Source organism: Oncorhynchus masou, chromosome 12 (genome assembly GCF_036934945.1).
Source record: "Oncorhynchus masou masou isolate Uvic2021 chromosome 12, UVic_Omas_1.1, whole genome shotgun sequence".
NCBI lineage: Eukaryota > Metazoa > Chordata > Actinopteri > Salmoniformes > Salmonidae > Oncorhynchus > Oncorhynchus masou.
Window position 1 is genome coordinate 10,380,722 of NC_088223.1, and position 26,726 is coordinate 10,407,447.

General features: G+C 46.8%; 1 protein-coding gene across 13 annotated transcripts in view; it reads left to right on the plus strand.

Moving 5' to 3' along the window:
• The window catches only part of epb41a (erythrocyte membrane protein band 4.1a), a 149,254-nt gene that overhangs the window by 60,012 nt on the left and 62,516 nt on the right, over positions 1-26,726 (plus strand). For 12 of the 13 annotated variants that reach the window (XM_064979543.1, XM_064979548.1, XM_064979551.1 and 9 more), the window contains 2 exons: positions 19,114-19,370; positions 21,371-21,457. In XM_064979543.1, coding sequence (XP_064835615.1) covers positions 19,114-19,370; positions 21,371-21,457 — 344 coding nt within the window. The remainder of the gene's footprint in view (positions 1-19,113; positions 19,371-21,370; positions 21,458-26,726) is intronic. The other variant, XM_064979554.1, reaches the window with a different exon arrangement.

Sequence of the window (26,726 nt, forward strand, 5' to 3'; positions counted from 1 at the left end):
CTCCTACTTACCATGTAGCTGACCGTATACCTAACCTGAGTACGCTCCTACTTACCATGTAGCTGACCGTATACCTAACCTGAGTACGCTCCTACTTACCATGTAGCTGACCGTATACCTGACCTGAGTAACTCTGAGGACGGTTCTCCTACTTACCATGTAGCTGACCGTATACCTGACCTGAGTAACTCTGAGGACGGTTCTCCTACTTACCATGTAGCTGACCGTATACCTAACCTGAGTACGCTCCTACTTACCATGTAGCTGACCGTATACCTGACCTGAGTAACTCTGAGGACGGTTCTCCTACTTACCATGTAGCTGACCGTATACCTAACCTGAGTACGCTCCTACTTACCATGTAGCTGACCGTATACCTGACCTGAGTAACTCTGAGGACGGTTCTCCTACTTACCATGTAGCTGACCGTATACCTGACCTGAGTAACTCTGAGGACGGTTCTCCTACTTACCATGTAGCTGACCGTATACCTAACCTGAGTACGCTCCTACTTACCATGTAGCTGACCGTATACCTGACCTGAGTAACTCTGAGGACGGTTCTCCTACTTACCATGTAGCTGACCGTATACCTAACCTGAGTAACTCTGAGGACGGTTCTCCTACTTACCATGTAGCTGACCGTATACCTAACCTGAGTACGCTCCTACTTACCATGTAGCTGACCGTATACCTGACCTGAGTAACTCTGAGGACGGTTCTCCTACTTACCATGTAGCTGACCGTATACCTAACCTGAGTAACTCTGAGGACGGTTCTCCTACTTACCATGTAGCTGACCGTATACCTGACCTGAGTAACTCTGAGGACGGTTCTCCTACTTACCATGTAGCTGACCGTATACCTAACCTGAGTACGCTCCTACTTACCATGTAGCTGACCGTATACCTTACCTGAGTAACTCTGAGGACGGTTCTCCTACTTACCATGTAGCTGACCGTATACCTAACCTGAGTACGCTCCTGCTTACCATGTAGCTGACCGTATACCTAACCTGAGTAACTCTGAGGACGGTTCTCCTACTTACCATGTAGCTGACCGTATACCTAACCTGAGTACGCTCCTACTTACCATGTAGCTGACCATATACCTAACCTGAGTACGCTCCTACTTACCATGTAGCTGACCGTATACCTAACCTGAGTACGCTCCTACTTACCATGTAGCTGACCATATACCTAACCTGAGTAACTCTGAGGACGGTTCTCTTACTTACCATGTAGCTGACCGTATACCTAACCTGAGTACGCTCCTACTTACCATGTAGCTGACCGTATACCTAACCTGAGTACGCTCCTACTTACCATGTAGCTGACCGTATACCTAACCTGAGTACGCTCCTACTTACCATGTAGCTGACCATATACCTAACCTGAGTACGCTCCTACTTACCATGTAGCTGACCGTATACCTGACCTGAGTAACTCTGAGGACGGTTCTCCTACTTACCATGTAGCTGACCGTATACCTAACCTGAGTACGCTCCTACTTACCATGTAGCTGACCGTATACCTAACCTGAGTACGCTCCTACTTACCATGTAGCTGACCATATACCTAACCTGAGTAACTCTGAGGACGGTTCTCTTACTTACCATGTAGCTGACCGTATACCTAACCTGAGTACGATCCTACTTACCATGTAGCTGACCGTATACCTAACCTGAGTACGCTCCTACTTACCATGTAGCTGACCGTATACCTAACCTGAGTACGCTCCTACTTACCATGTAGCTGACCATATACCTAACCTGAGTACGCTCCTACTTACCATGTAGCTGACCGTATACCTGACCTGAGTAACTCTGAGGACGGTTCTCCTACTTACCATGTAGCTGACCGTATACCTAACCTGAGTACGCTCCTACTTACCATGTAGCTGACCGTATACCTAACCTGAGTACGCTCCTACTTACCATGTAGCTGACCGTATACCTGACCTGAGTAACTCTGAGGACGGTTCTCCTACTTACCATGTAGCTGACCGTATACCTGACCTGAGTAACTCTGAAGACGGTTCTCCTACTTACCATGTAGCTGACCGTATACCTAACCTGAGTACGCTCCTACTTACCATGTAGCTGACCGTATACCTGACCTGAGTAACTCTGAGGACGGTTCTCCTACTTACCATGTAGCTGACCGTATACCTAACCTGAGTACGCTCCTACTTACCATGTAGCTGACCGTATACCTGACCTGAGTAACTCTGAGGACGGTTCTCCTACTTACCATGTAGCTGACCGTATACCTGACCTGAGTAACTCTGAGGACGGTTCTCCTACTTACCATGTAGCTGACCGTATACCTAACCTGAGTACGCTCCTACTTACCATGTAGCTGACCGTATACCTGACCTGAGTAACTCTGAGGACGGTTCTCCTACTTACCATGTAGCTGACCGTATACCTAACCTGAGTAACTCTGAGGACGGTTCTCCTACTTACCATGTAGCTGACCGTATACCTAACCTGAGTACGCTCCTACTTACCATGTAGCTGACCGTATACCTGACCTGAGTAACTCTGAGGACGGTTCTCCTACTTACCATGTAGCTGACCGTATACCTAACCTGAGTAACTCTGAGGACGGTTCTCCTACTTACCATGTAGCTGACCGTATACCTGACCTGAGTAACTCTGAGGACGGTTCTCCTACTTACCATGTAGCTGACCGTATACCTAACCTGAGTACGCTCCTACTTACCATGTAGCTGACCGTATACCTGACCTGAGTAACTCTGAGGACGGTTCTCCTACTTACCATGTAGCTGACCGTATACCTAACCTGAGTACGCTCCTGCTTACCATGTAGCTGACCGTATACCTAACCTGAGTAACTCTGAGGACGGTTCTCCTACTTACCATGTAGCTGACCGTATACCTAACCTGAGTACGCTCCTACTTACCATGTAGCTGACCATATACCTAACCTGAGTACGCTCCTACTTACCATGTAGCTGACCGTATACCTAACCTGAGTACGCTCCTACTTACCATGTAGCTGACCGTATACCTAACCTGAGTACGCTCCTACTTACCTTGTAGCTGACCGTATACCTGACCTGAGTAACTCTGAGGACGGTTCTCCTACTTACCATGTAGCTGACCGTATACCTAACCTGAGTACGCTCCTACTTACCATGTAGCTGACCATATACCTAACCTGAGTACGCTCCTACTTACCATGTAGCTGACCGTATACCTAACCTGAGTACGCTCCTACTTACCATGTAGCTGACCATATACCTAACCTGAGTACGCTCCTACTTACCATGTAGCTGACCGTATACCTAACCTGAGTACGCTCCTACTTACCATGTAGCTGACCGTATACCTGACCTGAGTAACTCTGAGGACGGTTCTCCTACTTACCATGTAGCTGACCGTATACCTAACCTGAGTACGCTCCTACTTACCATGTAGCTGACCGTATACCTGACCTGAGTAACTCTGAGGACGGTTCTCCTACTTACCATGTAGCTGACCGTATACCTGACCTGAGTAACTCTGAGGACGGTTCTCCTACTTACCATGTAGCTGACCGTATACCTAACCTGAGTACGCTCCTACTTACCATGTAGCTGACCGTATACCTAACCTGAGTACGCTCCTACTTACCATGTAGCTGACCGTATACCTGACCTGAGTAACTCTGAGGACGGTTCTCCTACTTACCATGTAGCTGACCGTATACCTAACCTGAGTACGCTCCTACTTACCATGTAGCTGACCGTATACCTGACCTGAGTAACTCTGAGGACGGTTCTCCTACTTACCATGTAGCTGACCGTATACCTGACCTGAGTAACTCTGAGGACGGTTCTCCTACTTACCATGTAGCTGACCGTATACCTAACCTGAGTACGCTCCTACTTACCATGTAGCTGACCGTATACCTGACCTGAGTAACTCTGAGGACGGTTCTCCTACTTACCATGTAGCTGACCGTATACCTAACCTGAGTAACTCTGAGGACGGTTCTCCTACTTACCATGTAGCTGACCGTATACCTAACCTGAGTACGCTCCTACTTACCATGTAGCTGACCGTATACCTGACCTGAGTAACTCTGAGGACGGTGCTCCTACTTACCATGTAGCTGACCGTATACCTAACCTGAGTAACTCTGAGGACGGTTCTCCTACTTACCATGTAGCTGACCGTATACCTGACCTGAGTAACTCTGAGGACGGTTCTCCTACTTACCATGTAGCTGACCGTATACCTAACCTGAGTAACTCTGAGGACGGTTCTCCTACTTACCATGTAGCTGACCGTATACCTGACCTGAGTAACTCTGAGGACGGTTCTCCTACTTACCATGTAGCTGACCGTATACCTAACCTGAGTACGCTCCTACTTACCATGTAGCTGACCGTATACCTGACCTGAGTAACTCTGAGGACGGTTCTCCTACTTACCATGTAGCTGACCGTATACCTAACCTGAGTACGCTCCTGCTTACCATGTAGCTGACCGTATACCTAACCTGAGTAACTCTGAGGACGGTTCTCCTACTTACCATGTAGCTGACCGTATACCTAACCTGAGTACGCTCCTACTTACCATGTAGCTGACCATATACCTAACCTGAGTACGCTCCTACTTACCATGTAGCTGACCGTATACCTAACCTGAGTACGCTCCTACTTACCATGTAGCTGACCATATACCTAACCTGAGTAACTCTGAGGACGGTTCTCTTACTTACCATGTAGCTGACCGTATACCTAACCTGAGTACGCTCCTACTTACCATGTAGCTGACCGTATACCTAACCTGAGTACGCTCCTACTTACCATGTAGCTGACCGTATACCTAACCTGAGTACGCTCCTACTTACCATGTAGCTGACCATATACCTAACCTGAGTACGCTCCTACTTACCATGTAGCTGACCGTATACCTGACCTGAGTAACTCTGAGGACGGTTCTCCTACTTACCATGTAGCTGACCGTATACCTAACCTGAGTACACTCCTACTTACCATGTAGCTGACCGTATACCTAACCTGAGTACGCTCCTACTTACCATGTAGCTGACCATATACCTAACCTGAGTACGCTCCTACTTACCATGTAGCTGACCGTATACCTGACCTGAGTAACTCTGAGGACGGTTCTCCTACTTACCATGTAGCTGACCGTATACCTAACCTGAGTACGCTCCTACTTACCATGTAGCTGACCGTATACCTAACCTGAGTACGCTCCTACTTACCATGTAGCTGACCGTATACCTGACCTGAGTAACTCTGAGGACGGTTCTCCTACTTACCATGTAGCTGACCGTATACCTGACCTGAGTAACTCTGAGGACGGTTCTCCTACTTACCATGTAGCTGACCGTATACCTAACCTGAGTACGCTCCTACTTACCATGTAGCTGACCGTATACCTGACCTGAGTAACTCTGAGGACGGTTCTCCTACTTACCATGTAGCTGACCGTATACCTAACCTGAGTACGCTCCTACTTACCATGTAGCTGACCGTATACCTGACCTGAGTAACTCTGAGGACGGTTCTCCTACTTACCATGTAGCTGACCGTATACCTGACCTGAGTAACTCTGAGGACGGTTCTCCTACTTACCATGTAGCTGACCGTATACCTAACCTGAGTACGCTCCTACTTACCATGTAGCTGACCGTATACCTGACCTGAGTAACTCTGAGGACGGTTCTCCTACTTACCATGTAGCTGACCGTATACCTAACCTGAGTAACTCTGAGGACGGTTCTCCTACTTACCATGTAGCTGACCGTATACCTAACCTGAGTACGCTCCTACTTACCATGTAGCTGACCGTATACCTGACCTGAGTAACTCTGAGGACGGTTCTCCTACTTACCATGTAGCTGACCGTATACCTAACCTGAGTAACTCTGAGGACGGTTCTCCTACTTACCATGTAGCTGACCGTATACCTGACCTGAGTAACTCTGAGGACGGTTCTCCTACTTACCATGTAGCTGACCGTATACCTAACCTGAGTACGCTCCTACTTACCATGTAGCTGACCGTATACCTGACCTGAGTAACTCTGAGGACGGTTCTCCTACTTACCATGTAGCTGACCGTATACCTAACCTGAGTACGCTCCTACTTACCATGTAGCTGACCGTATACCTGACCTGAGTAACTCTGAGGACGGTTCTCCTACTTACCATGTAGCTGACCGTATACCTGACCTGAGTAACTCTGAGGACGGTTCTCCTACTTACCATGTAGCTGACCGTATACCTAACCTGAGTACGCTCCTACTTACCATGTAGCTGACCGTATACCTGACCTGAGTAACTCTGAGGACGGTTCTCCTACTTACCATGTAGCTGACCGTATACCTAACCTGAGTAACTCTGAGGACGGTTCTCCTACTTACCATGTAGCTGACCGTATACCTAACCTGAGTACGCTCCTACTTACCATGTAGCTGACCGTATACCTGACCTGAGTAACTCTGAGGACGGTTCTCCTACTTACCATGTAGCTGACCGTATACCTGACCTGAGTAACTCTGAGGACGGTTCTCCTACTTACCATGTAGCTGACCGTATACCTAACCTGAGTACGCTCCTACTTACCATGTAGCTGACCGTATACCTGACCTGAGTAACTCTGAGGACGGTTCTCCTACTTACCATGTAGCTGACCGTATACCTAACCTGAGTACGCTCCTGCTTACCATGTAGCTGACCGTATACCTAACCTGAGTAACTCTGAGGACGGTTCTCCTACTTACCATGTAGCTGACCGTATACCTAACCTGAGTACGCTCCTACTTACCATGTAGCTGACCATATACCTAACCTGAGTACGCTCCTACTTACCATGTAGCTGACCGTATACCTAACCTGAGTACGCTCCTACTTACCATGTAGCTGACCGTATACCTAACCTGAGTACGCTCCTACTTACCTTGTAGCTGACCGTATACCTGACCTGAGTAACTCTGAGGACGGTTCTCCTACTTACCATGTAGCTGACCGTATACCTAACCTGAGTACGCTCCTACTTACCATGTAGCTGACCATATACCTAACCTGAGTACGCTCCTACTTACCATGTAGCTGACCGTATACCTAACCTGAGTACGCTCCTACTTACCATGTAGCTGACCATATACCTAACCTGAGTACGCTCCTACTTACCATGTAGCTGACCGTATACCTAACCTGAGTACGCTCCTACTTACCATGTAGCTGACCGTATACCTGACCTGAGTAACTCTGAGGACGGTTCTCCTACTTACCATGTAGCTGACCGTATACCTAACCTGAGTACGCTCCTACTTACCATGTAGCTGACCGTATACCTGACCTGAGTAACTCTGAGGACGGTTCTCCTACTTACCATGTAGCTGACCGTATACCTGACCTGAGTAACTCTGAGGACGGTTCTCCTACTTACCATGTAGCTGACCGTATACCTAACCTGAGTACGCTCCTACTTACCATGTAGCTGACCGTATACCTAACCTGAGTACGCTCCTACTTACCATGTAGCTGACCGTATACCTGACCTGAGTAACTCTGAGGACGGTTCTCCTACTTACCATGTAGCTGACCGTATACCTGACCTGAGTAACTCTGAGGACGGTTCTCCTACTTACCATGTAGCTGACCGTATACCTAACCTGAGTACGCTCCTACTTACCATGTAGCTGACCGTATACCTGACCTGAGTAACTCTGAGGACGGTTCTCCTACTTACCATGTAGCTGACCGTATACCTAACCTGAGTAACTCTGAGGACGGTTCTCCTACTTACCATGTAGCTGACCGTATACCTAACCTGAGTACGCTCCTACTTACCATGTAGCTGACCGTATACCTGACCTGAGTAACTCTGAGGACGGTGCTCCTACTTACCATGTAGCTGACCGTATACCTAACCTGAGTAACTCTGAGGACGGTTCTCCTACTTACCATGTAGCTGACCGTATACCTGACCTGAGTAACTCTGAGGACGGTTCTCCTACTTACCATGTAGCTGACCGTATACCTGACCTGAGTACGCTCCTACTTACCATGTAGCTGACCGTATACCTGACCTGAGTAACTCTGAGGACGGTTCTCCTACTTACCATGTAGCTGACCGTATACCTAACCTGAGTACGCTCCTACTTACCATGTAGCTGACCGTATACCTGACCTGAGTAACTCTGAGGACGGTTCTCCTACTTACCATGTAGCTGACCGTATACCTAACCTGAGTACGCTCCCTACTTACCATGTAGCTGACCGTATACCTAACCTGAGTAACTCTGAGGACGGTTCTCCTACTTACCATGTAGCTGACCGTATACCTAACCTGAGTACGCTCCTACTTACCATGTAGCTGACCATATACCTAACCTGAGTACGCTCCTACTTACCATGTAGCTGACCGTATACCTAACCTGAGTACGCTCCTACTTACCATGTAGCTGACCATATACCTAACCTGAGTACGCTCCTACTTACCATGTAGCTGACCATATACCTAACCTGAGTAACTCTGAGGACGGTTCTCCTACTTACCATGTAGCTGACCGTATACCTGACCTGAGTACGCTCCTACTTACCATTTAGCTGACCATATACCTAACCTGAGTACGCTCCTACTTACCATGTAGCTGACCGTATACCTAACCTGAGTACGCTCCTACTTACCATGTAGCTGACCGTATACCTAACCTGAGTACCCTCCTACTTACCATGTAGCTGACCGTATACCTAACCTGAGTACGCTTCTACTTACCATGTAGCTGACCGTATACCTAACCTGAGTAACTCTGAGGACGGTTCTCCTACTTACCATGTAGCTGACCGTATACCTGACCTGAATAACTCTGAGGACGGTTCTCCTACTTACCATGTAGCTGACCGTATACCTGACCTGAGTAACTCTGAGGACGGTTCTCCTACTTACCATGTAGCTGACCGTATACCTAACCTGAGTAACTCTGAGGACGGTTCTCCTACTTACCATGTAGCTGACCGTATACCTAACCTGAGTACGCTCCTACTTACCATGTAGCTGACCTCATAGGGACCTGAGAAGATGTACAGTGTCTGTCTGCTGAACTTTCTCTGTCATACTGTCGTAAGCGGCTCTCCAATGCTTCAAGTAACAGTATGTTTCTACCACGTTATCGCTAAGCTTTTGACTCTGAGTATAATGGCCTGGTACTCTAGAACCAACTAGAGTAGACTCTGAGTAGAATGGCCTGGTACTCTAGAACCAACTAGAGTAGACTCTGAGTAGAATGGCCTGGTACTCTAGAACCAACTAGAGTAGACTCTGAGTAGAATGGCCTGGTACTCTAGAACCAACTAGAGTAGACTCTGAGTATAATGGCGTGCCACTCTAGAACCAACTAGAGTAGACTCTGAGTAGAATGGCCTGGTACTCTAGAACCAACGAGAGTAGACTCTGAGTATAATGGCCTGGTACTCTAGAACCAACGATAGTAGACTCTGAGTAGAATGGCCTTGTACTCTAGAACCAACTAGAGTAGACTCTGAGTAGAATGGCGTGCCACTCTAGAACCAACTAGAGTAGACTCTGAGTATAATGGCCTGGTACTCTAGAACCAACTAGAGTAGACTCTGAGTATAATGGCGTGCCACTCTAGAACCAACGAGAGTAGACTGAGTATAATGGCGTGCCACTCTAGAACCAACTAGAGTAGACTGAGTATAATGGCCTGGTACTCTAGAACCAACGAGAGTAGACTCTGAGTATAATGGCCTGGTACTCTAGAACCAACTAGAGTAGACTCTGAGTATAATGGCGTGCCACTCTAGAACCAACTAGAGTAGACTCTGAGTATAATGGCCTGGTACTCTAGAACCAACTAGAGTAGACTGAGTAGAATGGCGTGCCACTCTAGAACCAACGAGAGTAGACTCTGAGTAGAATGGCGTGCCACTCTAGAACCAACTAGAGTAGACTGAGTATAATGGCCTGTTACTCTAGAACCAACGAGAGTAGACTCTGAGTATAATGGCCTGGTACTCTAGAACCAACGACAGTAGACTCTGAGTATAATGGCGTGCCACTCTAGAACCAACGAGAGTAGACTCTGAGTATAATGGCGTGCCACTCTAGAACCAACGAGAGTAGACTCTGAGTATAATGGCCTGGTACTCTAGAACCAACTAGAGTAGACTCTGAGTAGAATGGCGTGCCACTCTAGAACCAACGAGAGTAGACTCTGAGTAGAATGGCGTGCCACTCTAGAACCAACTAGAGTAGACTGAGTATAATGGCCTGTTACTCTAGAACCAACGAGAGTAGTCTCTGAGTATAATGGCCTGGTACTCTAGAACCAACGACAGTAGACTCTGAGTATAATGGCGTGCCACTCTAGAACCAACGAGAGTAGACTCTGAGTATAATGGCGTGCCACTCTAGAACCAACGAGAGTAGACTCTGAGTATAATGGCCTGGTACTCTAGAACCAACTAGAGTAGACTCTGAGTATAATGGCGTGCCACTCTAGAACCAACTAGAGTAGACTCTGAGTATAATGGCCTGGTACTCTAGAACCAACTAGAGTAGACTCTGAGTATAATGGCGTGCCACTCTAGAACCAACGAGAGTAGACTCTGAGTATAATGGCGTGCCACTCTAGAACCAACTAGAGTAGACTCTGAGTATAATGGCGTGCCACTCTAGAACCAACTAGAGTAGACTCTGAGTATAATGGCCTGGTACTCTAGAACCAACTAGAGTAGACTCTGAGTAGAATGGCGTGCCACTCTAGAACCAACGAGAGTAGACTCTGAGTAGAATGGCGTGCCACTCTAGAACCAACTAGAGTAGACTGAGTATAATGGCCTGGTACTCTAGAACCAACGAGAGTAGACTCTGAGTATAATGGCCTGGTACTCTAGAACCAACTAGAGTAGACTCTGAGTATAATGGCGTGCCACTCTAGAACCAACTAGAGTAGACTCTGAGTATAATGGCCTGGTACTCTAGAACCAACTAGAGTAGACTGAGTAGAATGGCGTGCCACTCTAGAACCAACGAGAGTAGACTCTGAGTAGAATGGCGTGCCACTCTAGAACCAACTAGAGTAGCCTGAGTATAATGGCCTGTTACTCTAGAACCAACGAGAGTAGACTCTGAGTATAATGGCGTGCCACTCTAGAACCAACGAGAGTAGACTCTGAGTATAATGGCCTGGTACTCTAGAACCAACTAGAGTAGACTCTGAGTAGAATGGCGTGCCACTCTAGAACCAACGAGAGTAGACTCTGAGTAGAATGGCGTGCCACTCTAGAACCAACTAGAGTAGACTGAGTATAATGGCCTGTTACTCTAGAACCAACGAGAGTAGACTCTGAGTATAATGGCCTGGTACTCTAGAACCAACGACAGTAGACTCTGAGTATAATGGCGTGCCACTCTAGAACCAACTAGAGTAGACTCTGAGTATAATGGCGTGCCACTCTAGAACCAACGAGAGTAGACTCTGAGTATAATGGCCTGGTACTCTACAACACAACTAGAGTAGACTCTGAGTATAATGGCCTGGTACTCTACAACAGAACTAGAGTAGACTCTGAGTAGAATGGCGTGCCACGCTAGAACCAACTAGAGTAGACTGAGTATAATGGCATGCCACGCTAGAACCAACTAGAGTAGACTCTGAGTATAATGGCCTGGTACTCTAGAACCAACGAGAGTAGACTCTGAGTATAATGGCGTGCCACTCTAGAACCAACGAGAGTAGACTCTGAGTATAATGGCCTGGTACTCTAGAACCAACTAGAGTAGACTCTGAGTAGAATGGCGTGCCACTCTAGAACCAACGAGAGTAGACTCTGAGTAGAATGGCGTGCCACTCTAGAACCAACTAGAGTAGACTGAGTATAATGGCCTGTTACTCTAGAACCAACGAGAGTAGACTCTGAGTATAATGGCCTGGTACTCTAGAACCAACGACAGTAGACTCTGAGTATAATGGCGTGCCACTCTAGAACCAACGAGAGTAGACTCTGAGTATAATGGCCTGGTACTCTAGAACCAACTAGAGTAGACTCTGAGTATAATGGCGTGCCACTCTAGAACCAACTAGAGTAGACTCTGAGTATAATGGCGTGCCACTCTAGAACCAACTAGAGTAGACTCTGAGTATAATGGCCTGGTACTCTAGAACCAACGAGAGTAGACTCTGAGTATAATGGCCTGGTACTCTACAACACAACTAGAGTAGACTCTGAGTATAATGGCCTGGTACTCTACAACACAACCAGAGTAGACTCTGAGTATAATGGCCTGGTACTCTACAACACAACTAGAGTAGACTCTGAGTATAATGGCCTGGTACTCTACAACAGAACTAGAGTAGACTCTGAGTATAATGGCGTGCCACGCTAGAACCAACTAGAGTAGACTCTGAGTATAATGGCGTGCCACTCTAGAACCAACTAGAGTAGACTCTGAGTATAATGGCGTGCCACTCTAGAACCAACTAGAGTAGACTCTGAGTATAATGGCCTGGTACTCTAGAACCAACGAGAGTAGACTCTGAGTATAATGGCCTGGTACTCTACAACAGAACTAGAGTAGACTCTGAGTATAATGGCCTGGTACTCTACAACACAACTAGAGTAGACTCTGAGTATAATGGCGTGCCACGCTACAACACAACTAGAGTAGACTCTGAGTATAATGGCGTGCCACGCTACAACACAACTAGAGTAGACTCTGAGTATAATGGCGTGCCACGCTACAACACAACTAGAGTAGACTCTGAGTATAATGGCGTGCCACGCTACAACACAACTGACTACAGTAGAAAAGCTTATTAGAGGTATCCGTCTCTCTCCAGGTAGTTTCACACAGAGACCTCTGAATGAACTCCTGAGGCCACGCCACTGTACCCAAAGAGCGAGAGGGACAGAGAGAGACCGATATAGGGAGAGACAGACAGATGTGGAGAGAGAGATTCAGAGGTAGAGAGAGAGATGGGTTGAGAGAGATCGAGAGAGAGAGAGAGATGGTGAGAAAGATGGTGAGAGAGAAAGAGAGACAGATGGTGAGAGAGGAAGAGAGAGTAATGATGTGTGTGAGAGAGGGAGAGTGGAGAGCAAGCAAACTGGGAAGAGGAAGTGACAGAGAAGGAAGAGAGTGGCATAGAGTGGATATAGGGTGTATATAGTGGGATATCATGCATATAGTGTTATGTAGTGTACGACCTAGAGGCTAGGGTGTTATTTGGGATTCAGACCCATTGAGCTGAATAGTGTGGTGGCCAACCTGTCCAGTGAGCTGAACACAGTGTGATGGACAACCAGTCCAGTGAGCTGAACACAATGTGATGGACAACCAGTCCAGTGAGCTGAACACAGTGTGGTGGCCAACCAGTCCAGCGAGCTGAACACAATGTGATGGACAACCAGTCCAGTGAGCTGAACACAGTGTGGTGGCCAACCAGTCCAGCGAGCCAAAGAGTCTTGAACTCGAGGGTAGCGTTTGTCTCTGTGTGGCGTCTAGGGAAATTATCTGTATGATCTCTCCCATTTGCACGAGACACTTAATAGGAAAGGTGATAGGGAAGGTGATAGGAAAGGTGATAGGAAAGGTGATAGGGAAGATGATAGGAAAGGTGATAGGAAATGTGATAGGAAAGGTGATAGGGAAGGTGATAGGAAAGGTGATAGGGAAGGTGATAGGGAAGGTGATAGGAAGGTGATAGGAAGGTGATAGGAAATGTGTATCGCCTGGATGCTTTTAGCTACCGTGCTCAGTATTGAAGCCTATTAAAATAAACCTCATTTTCTTTTAGTTGCAAGTTTGCAGTCTTTTGTAAAAGCATGCTGTTATGAACATGCATTCTGTTGACTTGGCTCTCAGTAGCCTACCTCTCACTACTGTTCTCAGCATGAAATCCTATTCAAAACCTCCTTCTCTGTTAGTTGCGAGTCTGGCTGCAATATTTGTCAGCATCTCAGTGATGTGCAGTAGAATCCCGCTGTTCTGAACACATGTTCTCTTGAGGAGCTTGTCTTCAGAGCAACTCACTGGGCTGGTCAGAGGAAGGCCCTAAAACGACTCCAGCCACCCAAGAGGCTTCTAAACAGCTTCTACCCCCATGAGACTCCTGAACACAATGCGTTCAAATGGCTACCCAGACTATTTGCATTACCCCCCCCCTCCACACCACTGCTACTCTCTGTTGCCATCTATGCATAGTCACTTTAATAATTCTACCTACATGTACATGTACAACTAACCGGTGCCCCCATACATTGACTCTGTACCGGCACCCCCTGTATATATATATTGTTATTTTACTGCTGCTCTTTAATTACTTGTTACTTTTATCTCTTATTCTTATCCATATATTTTTTTACTGCATTGTTGGTTAGGGTCTCGTAAGTAAGCATTTCACTGTAAGGTCTACACCTGTGGTATTCGGCGCATTTGACTAATAAAATTTGATTTGTTTATCTATCCTCCTGATCTGAGGACTAGAGGAGCTTGTTTATCGATCCTCCTAATCTGCATCTGAACTGTGAATTTCAGGACATTTGGAATTACAAGACAAACTTGCTCTCTCGGCTCTCAGCTCAATATTGCCATCTGCTGGTCGCTGTACCACAGTACAGTGCAATGGATTTTGTTAAAGTACTGTACAGCCCAAAACACAGTCCTTTATTTGTCTCTGCTCATGGCCTCAGCTGCTGTCTTCATAATGATAATACATGGGTTTTATATTAGGAGCTTTTCAAGGACCCTAAGACCCATCATCAAGGACCCTCAGAGCCATCATCAAGGACCCTCAGACCCATCATCAAGGACCCTAAGACCCATCATCAAGGATCCTCAGACCCATCATCAAGGATCCTCAGACCCATCATCAAGGGCCCTAAGACCCATCATCAAGGACCCTCAGACCCATCATCAAGGACCCTCAGACCCATCATCAAGGACCCTAAGACCCATCATCAAGGACCCTAAGACCCATCATCAAGGACCCTCAGAGCCATCATCAAGGACCCTGAGACCCATCATCAAGGACCCTCAGACCCATCATCAAGGACCCTAAGACCCATCATCAAGGACCCTCAGACCCATCATCAAGGACCCTAAGACCCGGCCTCCTTCACTCACGCCGCCAAACTTACCCTGGTAAAACTGACTATCCTACCGATCCTCGACTTCGGCGATGTCATCTACAAAATAGCTTCCAACACTCTACTCAGCAAACTGGATGCAGTTTATCACAGTGCCATCCGTTCTGTCACTAAAGCACCTTATACCACCCACCACTGCGACCTGTATGCTCTAGTCGGCCGGCCCTCGCTACATATTCGTCACCAGACCCACTGGCTCCAGGTCATCTACAAGTCCATGCTAGGTAAAGCTCCAAATTATCTCAGTTCACTGGTCACGATGGCAACACCCACCCGTAGCACGCGCTCCAGCAGGTGTATCTCACTGATCATCCCTAAAGCCAACACCTCATTTGGCCGCCTTTCGTTCCAGTTCTCTGCTGCCTGTGACTGGAACGAATTGCAAAAATCGCTGAAGTTGGAGACTTTTATCTCCCTCACTAACTTCAAACATCTGCTATCTGAGCAGCTAACCGTTCGCTGCAGCTGTACATAGTCCATCGGTAAATAGCCCACCCAATTCTACCTACCTCTTCCCCATACTGTTTATATTTATTTACTTTTCTGCTCTTTTGCACACCAGTATCTCTACCTGTACATGACCATCTGATCATTTATCACTCCAGTGTTAATCTGCAAAATTGTAATTATTCGCCTACCTCCTCATGCCTTTTGCCAACAATGTATATAGACTCTCTTTTTTTTTTTTTTTTTTTACTGTGTTATTGACTTGTTAATTGTTTACTCCATGTGTAACTCTGTGTTGTCTGTTCACACTGCTATGCTTTATCTTGGCCAGGTCGCAGTTGCAAATGAGAACTTGTTCTCAACTAGCCTACCTGGTTAAATAAAGGTGAAATAAAAATAAAAAAATAAAAAATCATCAAGGACCTTAAGATGCTTGTCTTGTCCCATCATCAAGAACCCTCAGACCCATCATCAAGGACCTTAAGATGCTTGTCTTGTCCCATCATCAAGAACCCTCAGACCCATCATCAAGGACCTTAAGATGCTTGTCTTGTCTCATCATCTTTTTTAAAATCTTTAATCACAGCCTTTTTCCTGTAATGATGATTGACCTCAACACCTTCAGCAGCTGTTGATGTTCCGGCTGAGGTGGAGGTGGAGGTGGTAGGGGCAGGAGGTCTCAGAGAGAGAAGGATGTCTGGTTCGTCCTGTTGGACCCCTGCCCCCTCACCCCATTCAACCCCTGCCCCCTCACCTCCCCTAACTTTCCCCAAATTCATGCTCCAGACCCTGACAGAGCTGTGGCTGGTGGACCAGTGTATCTCGGCTTCAGCAGCAGTGGTGGTCCTTGGGCCGGAGCCCGAGGGAGAGGAGGGAGCGAGTGGAGGCCCAACAGACAGCCCTGGACGCCCCCAGAGGCTGACCTTGCTGGAGGAGGAGATCCAGAGTTAGAGCAGGAGACAGCCACCATCCTGGGGGATAGGATGAGCAGGCTTGAGGGACCAGGACTGATGGTTTGTGCTGATGGACCACGACCCGCTGCTTGAAATGTCTGCTGCAATATGTGGTTTTGCTTTGGTTCCTGAGAAACCCCAAGCACATACAGGAAGAGTAGCTTGAAGGAGAGCCCTCCACCCTGTGCTTACTCACCCAGGGACTGACCTTGTTCTTCAAGAGACAACGCCAGACTTAACAAGCTGCTGTGTTATGTTGTCAACTCGAAATGTCTGCTGCAATATGTGGCTTTGCTTTGCTCCCCGAGGACAATGTTACATTATTAGCCACAGCAGCTGCTGAGCCTGTGTGTGAACTAAATGGCAAATCATTATGACTTCCTGTGGGATCCCGGCAGTCCCAAGACATCCACTGTTCCGTGTGGTAAATGGCAGAAGGCTTAAAATAACTCTACGACGCTACAGAAGAAGGAGAAGAATGCGTCTAACTTTTTATAAATTATACTAGTCTTAATAGTCTTAACTTTCACAAGTGGAAACTTCTCATTGTGAGGATATCATGACCCCGCCGCCACACGCTTCTCTTGTATAACCACAGCTTGATATTGTCTGTTTCTTCCTCTGAAGTACTTTGCTCAGCTATGGATGTCTTGTCCTGGCCCCGTTGTGTTCTCACTTGGCTTTGCAGCAGATACGTAGAGAAGAATCTACTTGGCTTTGCAGCAGATACGTAGAGAAGAATGCTACTTGGCTTTGCAGCAGATAGGTAGAGAAGAATGCTACTTGGCTTTGCAGCAGATAGGTAGAGAAGAATACTACTTGGCTTTGCAGCAGATACGTAGAGAAGAATGCTACTTGGCTTTGCAGCAGATATGTAGAGAAGAATGCTACTTGGCTTTGCAGCAGATAGGTAGAAAATAATTCTACTTGGCATGGCAGCAGATATGTAGAGAAGAATTCTACTTGGCTTTGCAGCAGATACGTAGAGAATAATTCTACTTGGCTTTGCAGCAGATACGTAGAGAAGAATGCTACTTGGCTTTGCAGCAGCTGGTAAAGAGGAATTCTACTTGGCTTTGCAGCAGATAGGTAGAGAAGAATACTACTTGGCTTTGCAGCAGATAGGTAGAGAAGAATGCTACTTGGCTTTGCAGCAGCTGGTAAAGAGGAATTCTACTTGGCTTTGCAGCAGATAGGTAGAGAAGAATCCTACTTGGCTTTGCAGCAGATAGGTAGAGAAGAATCCTACTTGGCTTTGCAGCAGATACGTAGAGAAGAATTCTACTTGGCTTTGCAGCAGATAGGTAGAGAAGAATGCTACTTGACTTTGCAGCAGATAGGTAGAGAAGAATACTACTTGGCTTTGCAGCAGCTCGGTAGAGAAGAATACCACTTGGCTTTGCAGCAGATACGTAGAGAAGAATGCTACTTGGCTTTGCAGCAGATAGGTAGAGAAGAATGCTACTTGGCTTTGCAGCAGATAGGTAGAGAAGAATACTACTTCGCTTTGCAGCAGATATGTAGAGAAGAATTCTACTTGGCTTTGCAGCAGATACGTAGAGAAGAATTCTACTTTGGCTTTGCAGCAGATACGTAGAGAAGAAATCTACTTGGCTTTGCCGCAGATAGGTAGAGAAGAATTCTACTTGGCTTTGCAGCAGATAGGTAGAGAAGAATTCTACTTGGCTTTGCAGCAGATAGGTAGAGAAGAATGCTACTTGGCTTTGCAGCAGATAGGAGAGAAGAATGATACTTGGCTTTGCAGCAGATACGTAGAGAAGAATCCTACTTGGCTTTGCAGCAGAAAGGTAGAGAAGAATGCTACTTGGCTTTGCAGCAGCTGGTAAAGAGGAATACTACTTGGCTTTGCAGCAGATACGTAGAGAAGAATGCTACTTGGCTTTGCAGCAGATACGTAGAGAAGAATTCTACTTGGCTTTGCAGCAGATACGTAGAGAAGAATCCTACTTGGCTTTGCAGCAGATAGGTAGAGAATAATTCTACTTGGCTTTGCAGCAGCTGGTAAAGAGGAATTCTACTTGGCTTTGCAGCAGATACGTAGAGAAGAATTCTACTTGGCTTTGCAGCAGATACGTAGAGAAGAATACTACTTGGCTTTGCAGCAGATAGGTAGAGAAGAATTCTACTTGGCTTTGCAGCAGCTGATAAAGAGGAATTCTACTTCCACAGAAAGAAGTGTGGCACTTTGTTTGGTCACATACCACCAGTCTCAGGCCATAGGATGCTGTCTGTGATTGGTTCTCCCTCTCTTCGGTGCCAGTAAAGATTGACTGGTTTGAGTTGTTGGATTGTTCACCTCCTCCAGAGCCAATCTCAGTCCCAACTCTCATACCCACCTGTACAGCCTCAAGTCTATGTAATTGCGCTGCGCCCTGGTGGTCACACGCGTAACTGCCTTCAGTAAGGTGCCGTATGGGGCAATTTGTACATGTTTTATGAGGTGTGTGTGTGTGTGTGTGTGTGTGTATGTGTTTTATTATGTTGAGTGTGAACTCTCCTCTCCCTCCCTCCACTCCTCCCGTTCCCCTACAGCCATGGTGTCCACGCCAGACAAGAGCACTCGTCCTGTCAGTGCTCCCATCATGTCCCCCATCTCTCCCGGGGATGTCGCACCATCCCCTGTGACCTCGGGCCTGCCCCGCGGTGAGCGGCGAGAAGCCTCCACCCCCACGGTTCGCAAGTCCCGCTCAGCAGAGAGGAAGACCAAGGAAGAGGCCAAGGTGGAGAGCAAGGTGACAGAGGTCTCCAAGACACAGAGCTCCAGACCACAGTCCACCCCAGAGTTCAAGGTATTACACACATACATACGAATCAGGCCAGGACACACTGCAACTCTCTTGGGATGTGACAGGATATTGTCTCACTGCATGATGATGTCATTTCTATCAGCGCTACTACAGAACACATTGTACAGTATACTAATTGGTCACTCACTGAACCAGGTTGACTACACGAGGATGACAGAATTGCTAACAACAAATTGAAATGCAAGACAGCAGTTGACATGTACAGTTGAAGTTGAACGTTTTACATAAATACACTTGGGTTGGAGTCATTAAAACTCAGTTTTTCAACCACTCCACACATTTCTTGTTAACAAACTATAGTTTTGGCAAGTCTGTTAGGACATCTACTTTGTGCATGACACAAGTAATTTTTCCAGCAATTGTTTACAGACAGATTATTTCATTTATAATTCACTGTATCACAATTCCAGTGGGTCAGAAGTTTACATACACTAAGTTGACTGTACCTTTAAACAGCTTGGCAAATTCCAGAAAATGATGTCATGGCTTTAGAAGCTTCTGATAGGCTAATTGACATCATTTGAGTAAATTGGAGGTGTACCTGTGGATGTATTTCAAGGCCTACCTTCAAACTCAGTGCCTCTTTGCTTGACATCATGAGGAAATCAAAATAGATCAGCCAAGACCTCAGAAAAAAGTTTATAGACCTCCACAAGTCTGGTACATCCTTGGGAGCAATTTCCAAACACCTGAAGGTACCATGTTCATCTGTACAAACAATAGTACACAAGTATAAACACCATGGGACCACGCAGCAATCATACCGCTCAGGAAGGAGACGCGTTCTGTCTCCTAGAGATGAACGTACTTTGGTGTGAAAAGTGCAAATCAATCCCAGAACAACAGCAAAGGACCTTGTGAAGATGCTGGAGGAAACAGGTACAAAAGTATCTATATCCACAGTAAAACGAGTCCTATATCGATATAACCTGAAAGGCCGCTCTGCAAGGAAGAAGCCACTGCTCCAAAACCGCCATAAAAAAGCCAGACTACGGTGTGCAACTGAACATGGGGACAAAGATTGTACTTTTTGAAGAAATGTCCTCTAGTCTGATGAAACAAAAATAGAACTGTTTGGCCATAATGACCATCGTTATGTTTGGAGGAAAAAGGGTAGGCTTGCATGCCGAAGAACACCATCACAACCGTGAAGCACGGGGGTGGCAGCATCATGTTGTGGGGGTGCTTTGCTGCAGGAGGGACTGGTGCACTTCACAAAATAGATGGCATCATGAGGTAGGAAAGTTATGTGGATATATTGAAGCAACATCTCAAGACATCAGTCAGGAAGTTAAAAGATTGGTCACAAATGGGTCTTCCAAATGGACAATGACCCCAAGCATACTTCCAAAGTTGTGGCAAAATGGCTTAGCGACAACAAAGTCAAGGTATTGGAGTGGCCATCACAAAGCCTTGACCTCAATCCCATAGAAAATTTGTGGTCAGAACTGAAAAAGCGTTTGCGAGCAAGGAGGCCTACAAACCTGACTCGGTTACACCAGTTCTGTCAGGAGGAATGGGCCAAAATCCACCTAACTTATTGTGGGTTGCTTCTGGAAGGCTCCCCGAAACGTTTGACCCAACTTCTGACCCACTGGGAATGTTAACGAAAGAAATGATAGCTGAAATACATCATTCTCTTTACTATTATTCTGACACTTCACATTCTTAAAATAAAGTGGTGATCCTAACTAACCTAAGACATGAAATGTTACTAGGATTAAATGTCAGGAATTGTAAAATAAACTGAGTTTAAATGTATTTGGCTGAGGTGTATGTAAACTTCCGACTTCAACTGTATTTAGGCTTTATAGAGTATCACTGTTTTAACAGAGGTTTATCAATTGTGAGGTGTATGCATAGGCATCATTTGGGTGTACCTATAGCCCGTGCTCCAGTTAGAGCGTAGCAGCGCCGCCCTGTTGGCAGACCACTGTAGTGCGTGAGCTCTGAGCTGTCTGTGTGATATGCCACCACTGCAGAGGGAGGGAGCCAGGAGGAGTCGGCATCATGCCCCTGCAGTCACCACCACCACCACCAATGGGACAGAGAGAGAGAGAAAGAGCCAGGTTTGTGGCCTTATCGACGCCGAGCTAGCACAGCATGAGACGCGTGTACCAACTGTATGCATGTGACTGATATATGAATACTTGGGGCCGTGGTTTTAACATTAGACACATACCGACTGTATGAGTCTGACTAATATATACACGGGGAGGGTTATAATACTAAGAGATATTAGTACTGTCTGTCTGTCTGTCTGTCTGTCTGTCTGTCTGTCTGTCTGTCTGTCTGTCTGAAATACAGATGGCTGGGGTTTTAACGTGTCTGTCTGTCTGTCTGTCTGTCTGAAATACAGATGGCTGGGGTTTTAACGTCTGTCTGTCTGTCTGTCTGTCTGTCTGAAATACAGATGGTTGGGGTTTTAACGTCTGTCTGTCTGTCTGTCTGAAATACAGATGGCTGGGGTTTTAACATCTCTGTCTGTCTGTCTGTCTGCCTGTCTGTCTGTCTAAAATACAGATGGCTGGGGTTTTAACGTCTGTCTGTCTGTCTGTCTGTCTGTCTGTCTAAAATACTGATGGCTGGGGTTTTAACATCTCTGTCTGTCTGTCTCTGTCTGTCTGTCTAAAATACCGATGGCTGGGGTTTTAACGTCTGTCTGTTTGTGTCTGACTAAAATATACGTGTGGAGGGTTACAACCATAACATTAGTATTACTACTGTATGTGTAGTCTCTCATGCCAGACTCACGGCAGCTGTGAGTCTCTACTGTATGTGTAGTCTCTCATGCCAGACTCTACTGTATGTGTAGTCTCTCATGCCAGACTCGCGGCAGCTGTGAGTCTCTCTACGGTATGTGTAGTCTCTCATGCCAGACTCGCGGCAGCTGTGAGTCTCTCTACTGTATGTGTAGTCTCTCATGCAAGACTCGCGGCAGCTGTGAGTCTACTGTATGTGTAGTCTCTCATGCCAGACTCACGGTAGCTGTGAGTCTCTCTACTGTATGTGTATTCTCTCATGCCAGACTCACGGTAGCTGTGAGTCTCTACTGTATGTGTAGTCTCTCATGCCAGACTCGCGGCAGCTGTGAGTCTCTACGGTATGTGTAGTCTCTCATGCCAGACTCGCGGCAGCTGTGAGTCTCTCTACGGTATGTGTAGTCTCTCATGCCAGACTCGCGGCAGCTGTGAGTCTCTCTACTGTATGTGTAGTCTCGCATGCCAGACTCACGACAGCTGTGAGTCTCTACTGTATGTGTAGTCTCTCATGCCAGACTCGCGGCAGCTGTGAGTCTCTCTACGGTATGTGTAGTCTCTCATGCCAGACTCGCTGCAGCTGTGAGTCTCTCTACTATATGTGTAGTCTCTCATGCAAGACTCGCGGCAGCTGTGAGTCTCTCTACTGTATGTGTAGTCTCTCATGCCAGACTCACGGTAGCTGTGAGTCTCTCTACTGTATGTGTATTCTCTCATGCCAGACTCACGGTAGCTGTGAGTCTCTCTACTGTATGTGTAGTCTCTCATGCCAGACTCACAGCAGCTGTGAGTCTCTCTACTGTATGTGTAGTCTCTCATGCCAGACTCACGGTAGCTGTGAGTCTCTCTACTGTATGTGTATTCTCTCATGCCAGACTCACGGTAGCTGTGAGTCTCTCTACTGTATGTGTAGTCTCTCATGCCAGACTCACGGCAGCTGTGAGTCTCTACTGTATGTGTAGTCTCTCATGGCAGACTCTACTGTATGTGTTGTCTCTCATGCCAGACTCACGGCAGCTGTGAGTCTCTCTACTGTATGTGTAGTCTCTCATGCCAGACTCACGGCAGCTGTGAGTCTCTACTGTATGTGTAGTCTCTCATGCCAGACTCGCGGAAGCTGTGAGTCTCTACTGTATGTGTAGTCTCTCATGCCAGACTCATGGCAGCTGTGAGTCTCTCAACTGTATGTGTATTCTCTCATGCCAGACTCACGGTAGCTGTGAGTCTCTCTACTGTATGTGTATTCTCGCATGCCAGACTCACGAGAGCTGTGATTCTCTACTGTATGTGTAGTCTCTCATGCCAGACTCGCGGCAGCTGTGAGTCTCTCTACGGTATGTGTAGTCTCTAATGCCAGACTCGTTGCAGCTGTGAGTCTCTCTACTGTATGTGTAGTCTCTCATGCCAGACTCGCGGCAGCTGTGAGTCTCTCTACGGTATGTGTAGTCTCTCATGCCAGACTCGCGGCAGCTGTGAGTCTCTCTACGGTATGTGTAGTCTCTCATGCCAGACTCGCGGCAGCTGTGAGTCTCTCTACTGTATGTGTAGTCTCTCATGCCAGACTCGCGGCAGCTGTGAGTCTCTCTACTGTATGTGTAGTCTCTCATGCCAGACTCACGGTAGCTGTGAGTCTCTCTACTGTATGTGTATTCTCTCATGCCAGACTCACGGTAGCTGTGAGTCTCTCTACTGTATGTGTAGTCTCTCATGCCAGACTCACAGCAGCTGTGAGTCTCTCTACTGTATGTGTAGTCTCTCATGCCAGACTCACGGTAGCTGTGAGTCTCTCTACTGTATGTGTATTCTCTCATGCCAGACTCACGGTAGCTGTGAGTCTCTCTACTGTATGTGTAGTCTCTCATGCCAGACTCACGGCAGCTGTGAGTCTCTACTGTATGTGTAGTCTCTCATGGCAGACTCTACTGTATGTGTTGTCTCTCATGCCAGACTCACGGCAGCTGTGAGTCTCTCTACTGTATGTGTAGTCTCTCATGCCAGACTCACGGCAGCTGTGAGTCTCTACTGTATGTGTAGTCTCTCATGCCAGACTCGCGGAAGCTGTGAGTCTCTACTGTATGTGTAGTCTCTCATGCCAGACTCATGGCAGCTGTGAGTCTCTCAACTGTATGTGTATTCTCTCATGCCAGACTCACGGTAGCTGTGAGTCTCTCTACTGTATGTGTATTCTCGCATGCCAGACTCACGAGAGCTGTGATTCTCTACTGTATGTGTAGTCTCTCATGCCAGACTCGCGGCAGCTGTGAGTCTCTCTACGGTATGTGTAGTCTCTAATGCCAGACTCGTTGCAGCTGTGAGTCTCTCTACTGTATGTGTAGTCTCTCATGCCAGACTCGCGGCAGCTGTGAGTCTCTCTACGGTATGTGTAGTCTCTCATGCCAGACTCGCGGCAGCTGTGAGTCTCTCTACGGTATGTGTAGTCTCTCATGCCAGACTCGCGGCAGCTGTGAGTCTCTCTACGGTATGTGTAGTCTCTCATGCCAGACTCGCGGCAGCTGTGAGTCTCTCTACGGTATGTGTAGTCTGACTAAACTAATCATACGTGGAGTGGGTTAAAAAATGAGACGCATGCCATTACTGTATCAAATCAAATGTTAGTTGTCACATGCGCCAAATACAACAGTGAAATGCTTACTTACAAGCCCTTAACCAACAATGCCATTTTTAAGAAAAAATATGAAATGTATTTAACTAAATAAACTAAAGTGAAAAATAAAAGAGCTAAAATAACAATAACGATAGGGTGTACCATTACCGAGTCAACGTGCGGGGGTACAGGTCAGTCGAGGTAATTGAGGTAATATGTACATGTAGGTAGAGGTAAACAGCGAGTAGCAGCAGCGTCCAGGTGGCCATTTGATTAGCTGTTCAGGAGTCTTATGGGGGTAGAAGATGTTCAGAATCCTTTTGGACCTAAACTTGGCGCTCCGGTACCGCTTGTCGTGTGGTAGCAGAGAGAACAGTCTCTGAATAGGGTGGCTGGAGTCTTTGGTCATTTTTAGGGCCTACCTCTGACACCGCCTGGTATAGAGGTCCTGGATGGCAGGAAGCTTGGCCCCAGTGATGTACTGAGCCGTACACACTACCCTCTGTAGCGTCTTGCGTCCGGAGGCCGAGGAATTGCCATACCAGGCGGTGATGCAACCAGTCAGGATGCACTCGATGGTGCGTTTTGAGGATATGAGGACCCATGCCAAATCTTTTCAGTTTTCTAAGGGGGAATAAGCATTGTCGTGCCCTGTTCACGACTGTCTTGGTGTGTTTGGACCATGATAGTTTGCTAGTGATGTGGACACCAAGGAACTTGAAGTTCTCAACCTGCTCCACGACAGCCCCCTTGATGAGAATGGGGGCGTGCTCTGCCAGGTCTCTGATCTCCTCCCTATAGGCTGTCTCATCGTTGTCGGTGATCAGGCCTACCACCGTTGTTTCGTATGCAAACTTAATGATGGTGTTGGAGTCGTGCTTTGCCACGCAGTCATGGGTGAACAGGGAGTAGAGGAGGGGACTAAGCACACACCCCTGAGGGGCTCCCGTGTTCAGGATCAGCGTGGCAGATGTGTTTTTGCCTACCCTTACCACCTGGGGGCGGCACGTCAAGAAGTTCAGGATCCAGTTGCAGAGGGAGGTCTTTAGTCCCAGGATCCTTAGCTTAGTGATGAGCTTTGTGGGGACTATGATGTAGGACACTGAGCTGTAGTCAATGAATAGCATTCTCACATAGGTGCTCCTTTTGTCCCGCTTTCTGAAAGCAGCAGCTCTACCCTTTAGCTCAGTGAGGATATTGCCTGTAATCCATAGCTACTTGTTGGGGTATGTACATACAGTCATTGTGGGGACAACGTCGTCGATGCACTTATTGATTAAGCCGGTGACTGAGGTGGTGTACTCCTCAATGTCATCGGATGAGTCCTGGAACATATTCCAGTCTGTGCTAGCAAAACAGTCCTGTAGTGTAGCATCCGCATCATCTGACCATTTTCGTATTGAGCGTGTCACAGGTACATCCTGCTTTAGTATTTGGTTGTAAGCGGGAATCAGGAGGATATAATTATGGTCAGATTTGCCAAATGGAGGGAGAGCTTTGTACGCGTCTCTGTGTGCAGAGTAAAGGTGGTCTAGTTTTTTTTTTTCCCCCCTCTGGTTGCAGATTTAACATGCTGGTAGAAATGAGGTAAAATGGATTTAAGTTTCCCTGCATTAAAGTCTCCGGCCACTAGGAGTGCTGCCTCTGAATGAGCATTTTTTCATGTTTGCTTATGGCCTTATACAGCTCGTTGAGTGTCTGACTAAACTATTGATACGTGAAGTGGGTTCAAACATGAGACGCGTGATGTTACTGTATGTGTGTCTGACTAAACTAATAAAACATTGATACTTTTCGGGGATCCGCAACATGAGACATGTTTCATTAAAAAAAATATATTACCATATGTGTGTACATCTAAAATATTGAAACATGGGGTTGTTAAATTAGATTTTTTTGTTCTAGCAAATGTCTGTCAGACTAAAGTGTTGATTTGGGTTTGAAACAGACTCATGGGGCTCTAACCTTAATGTT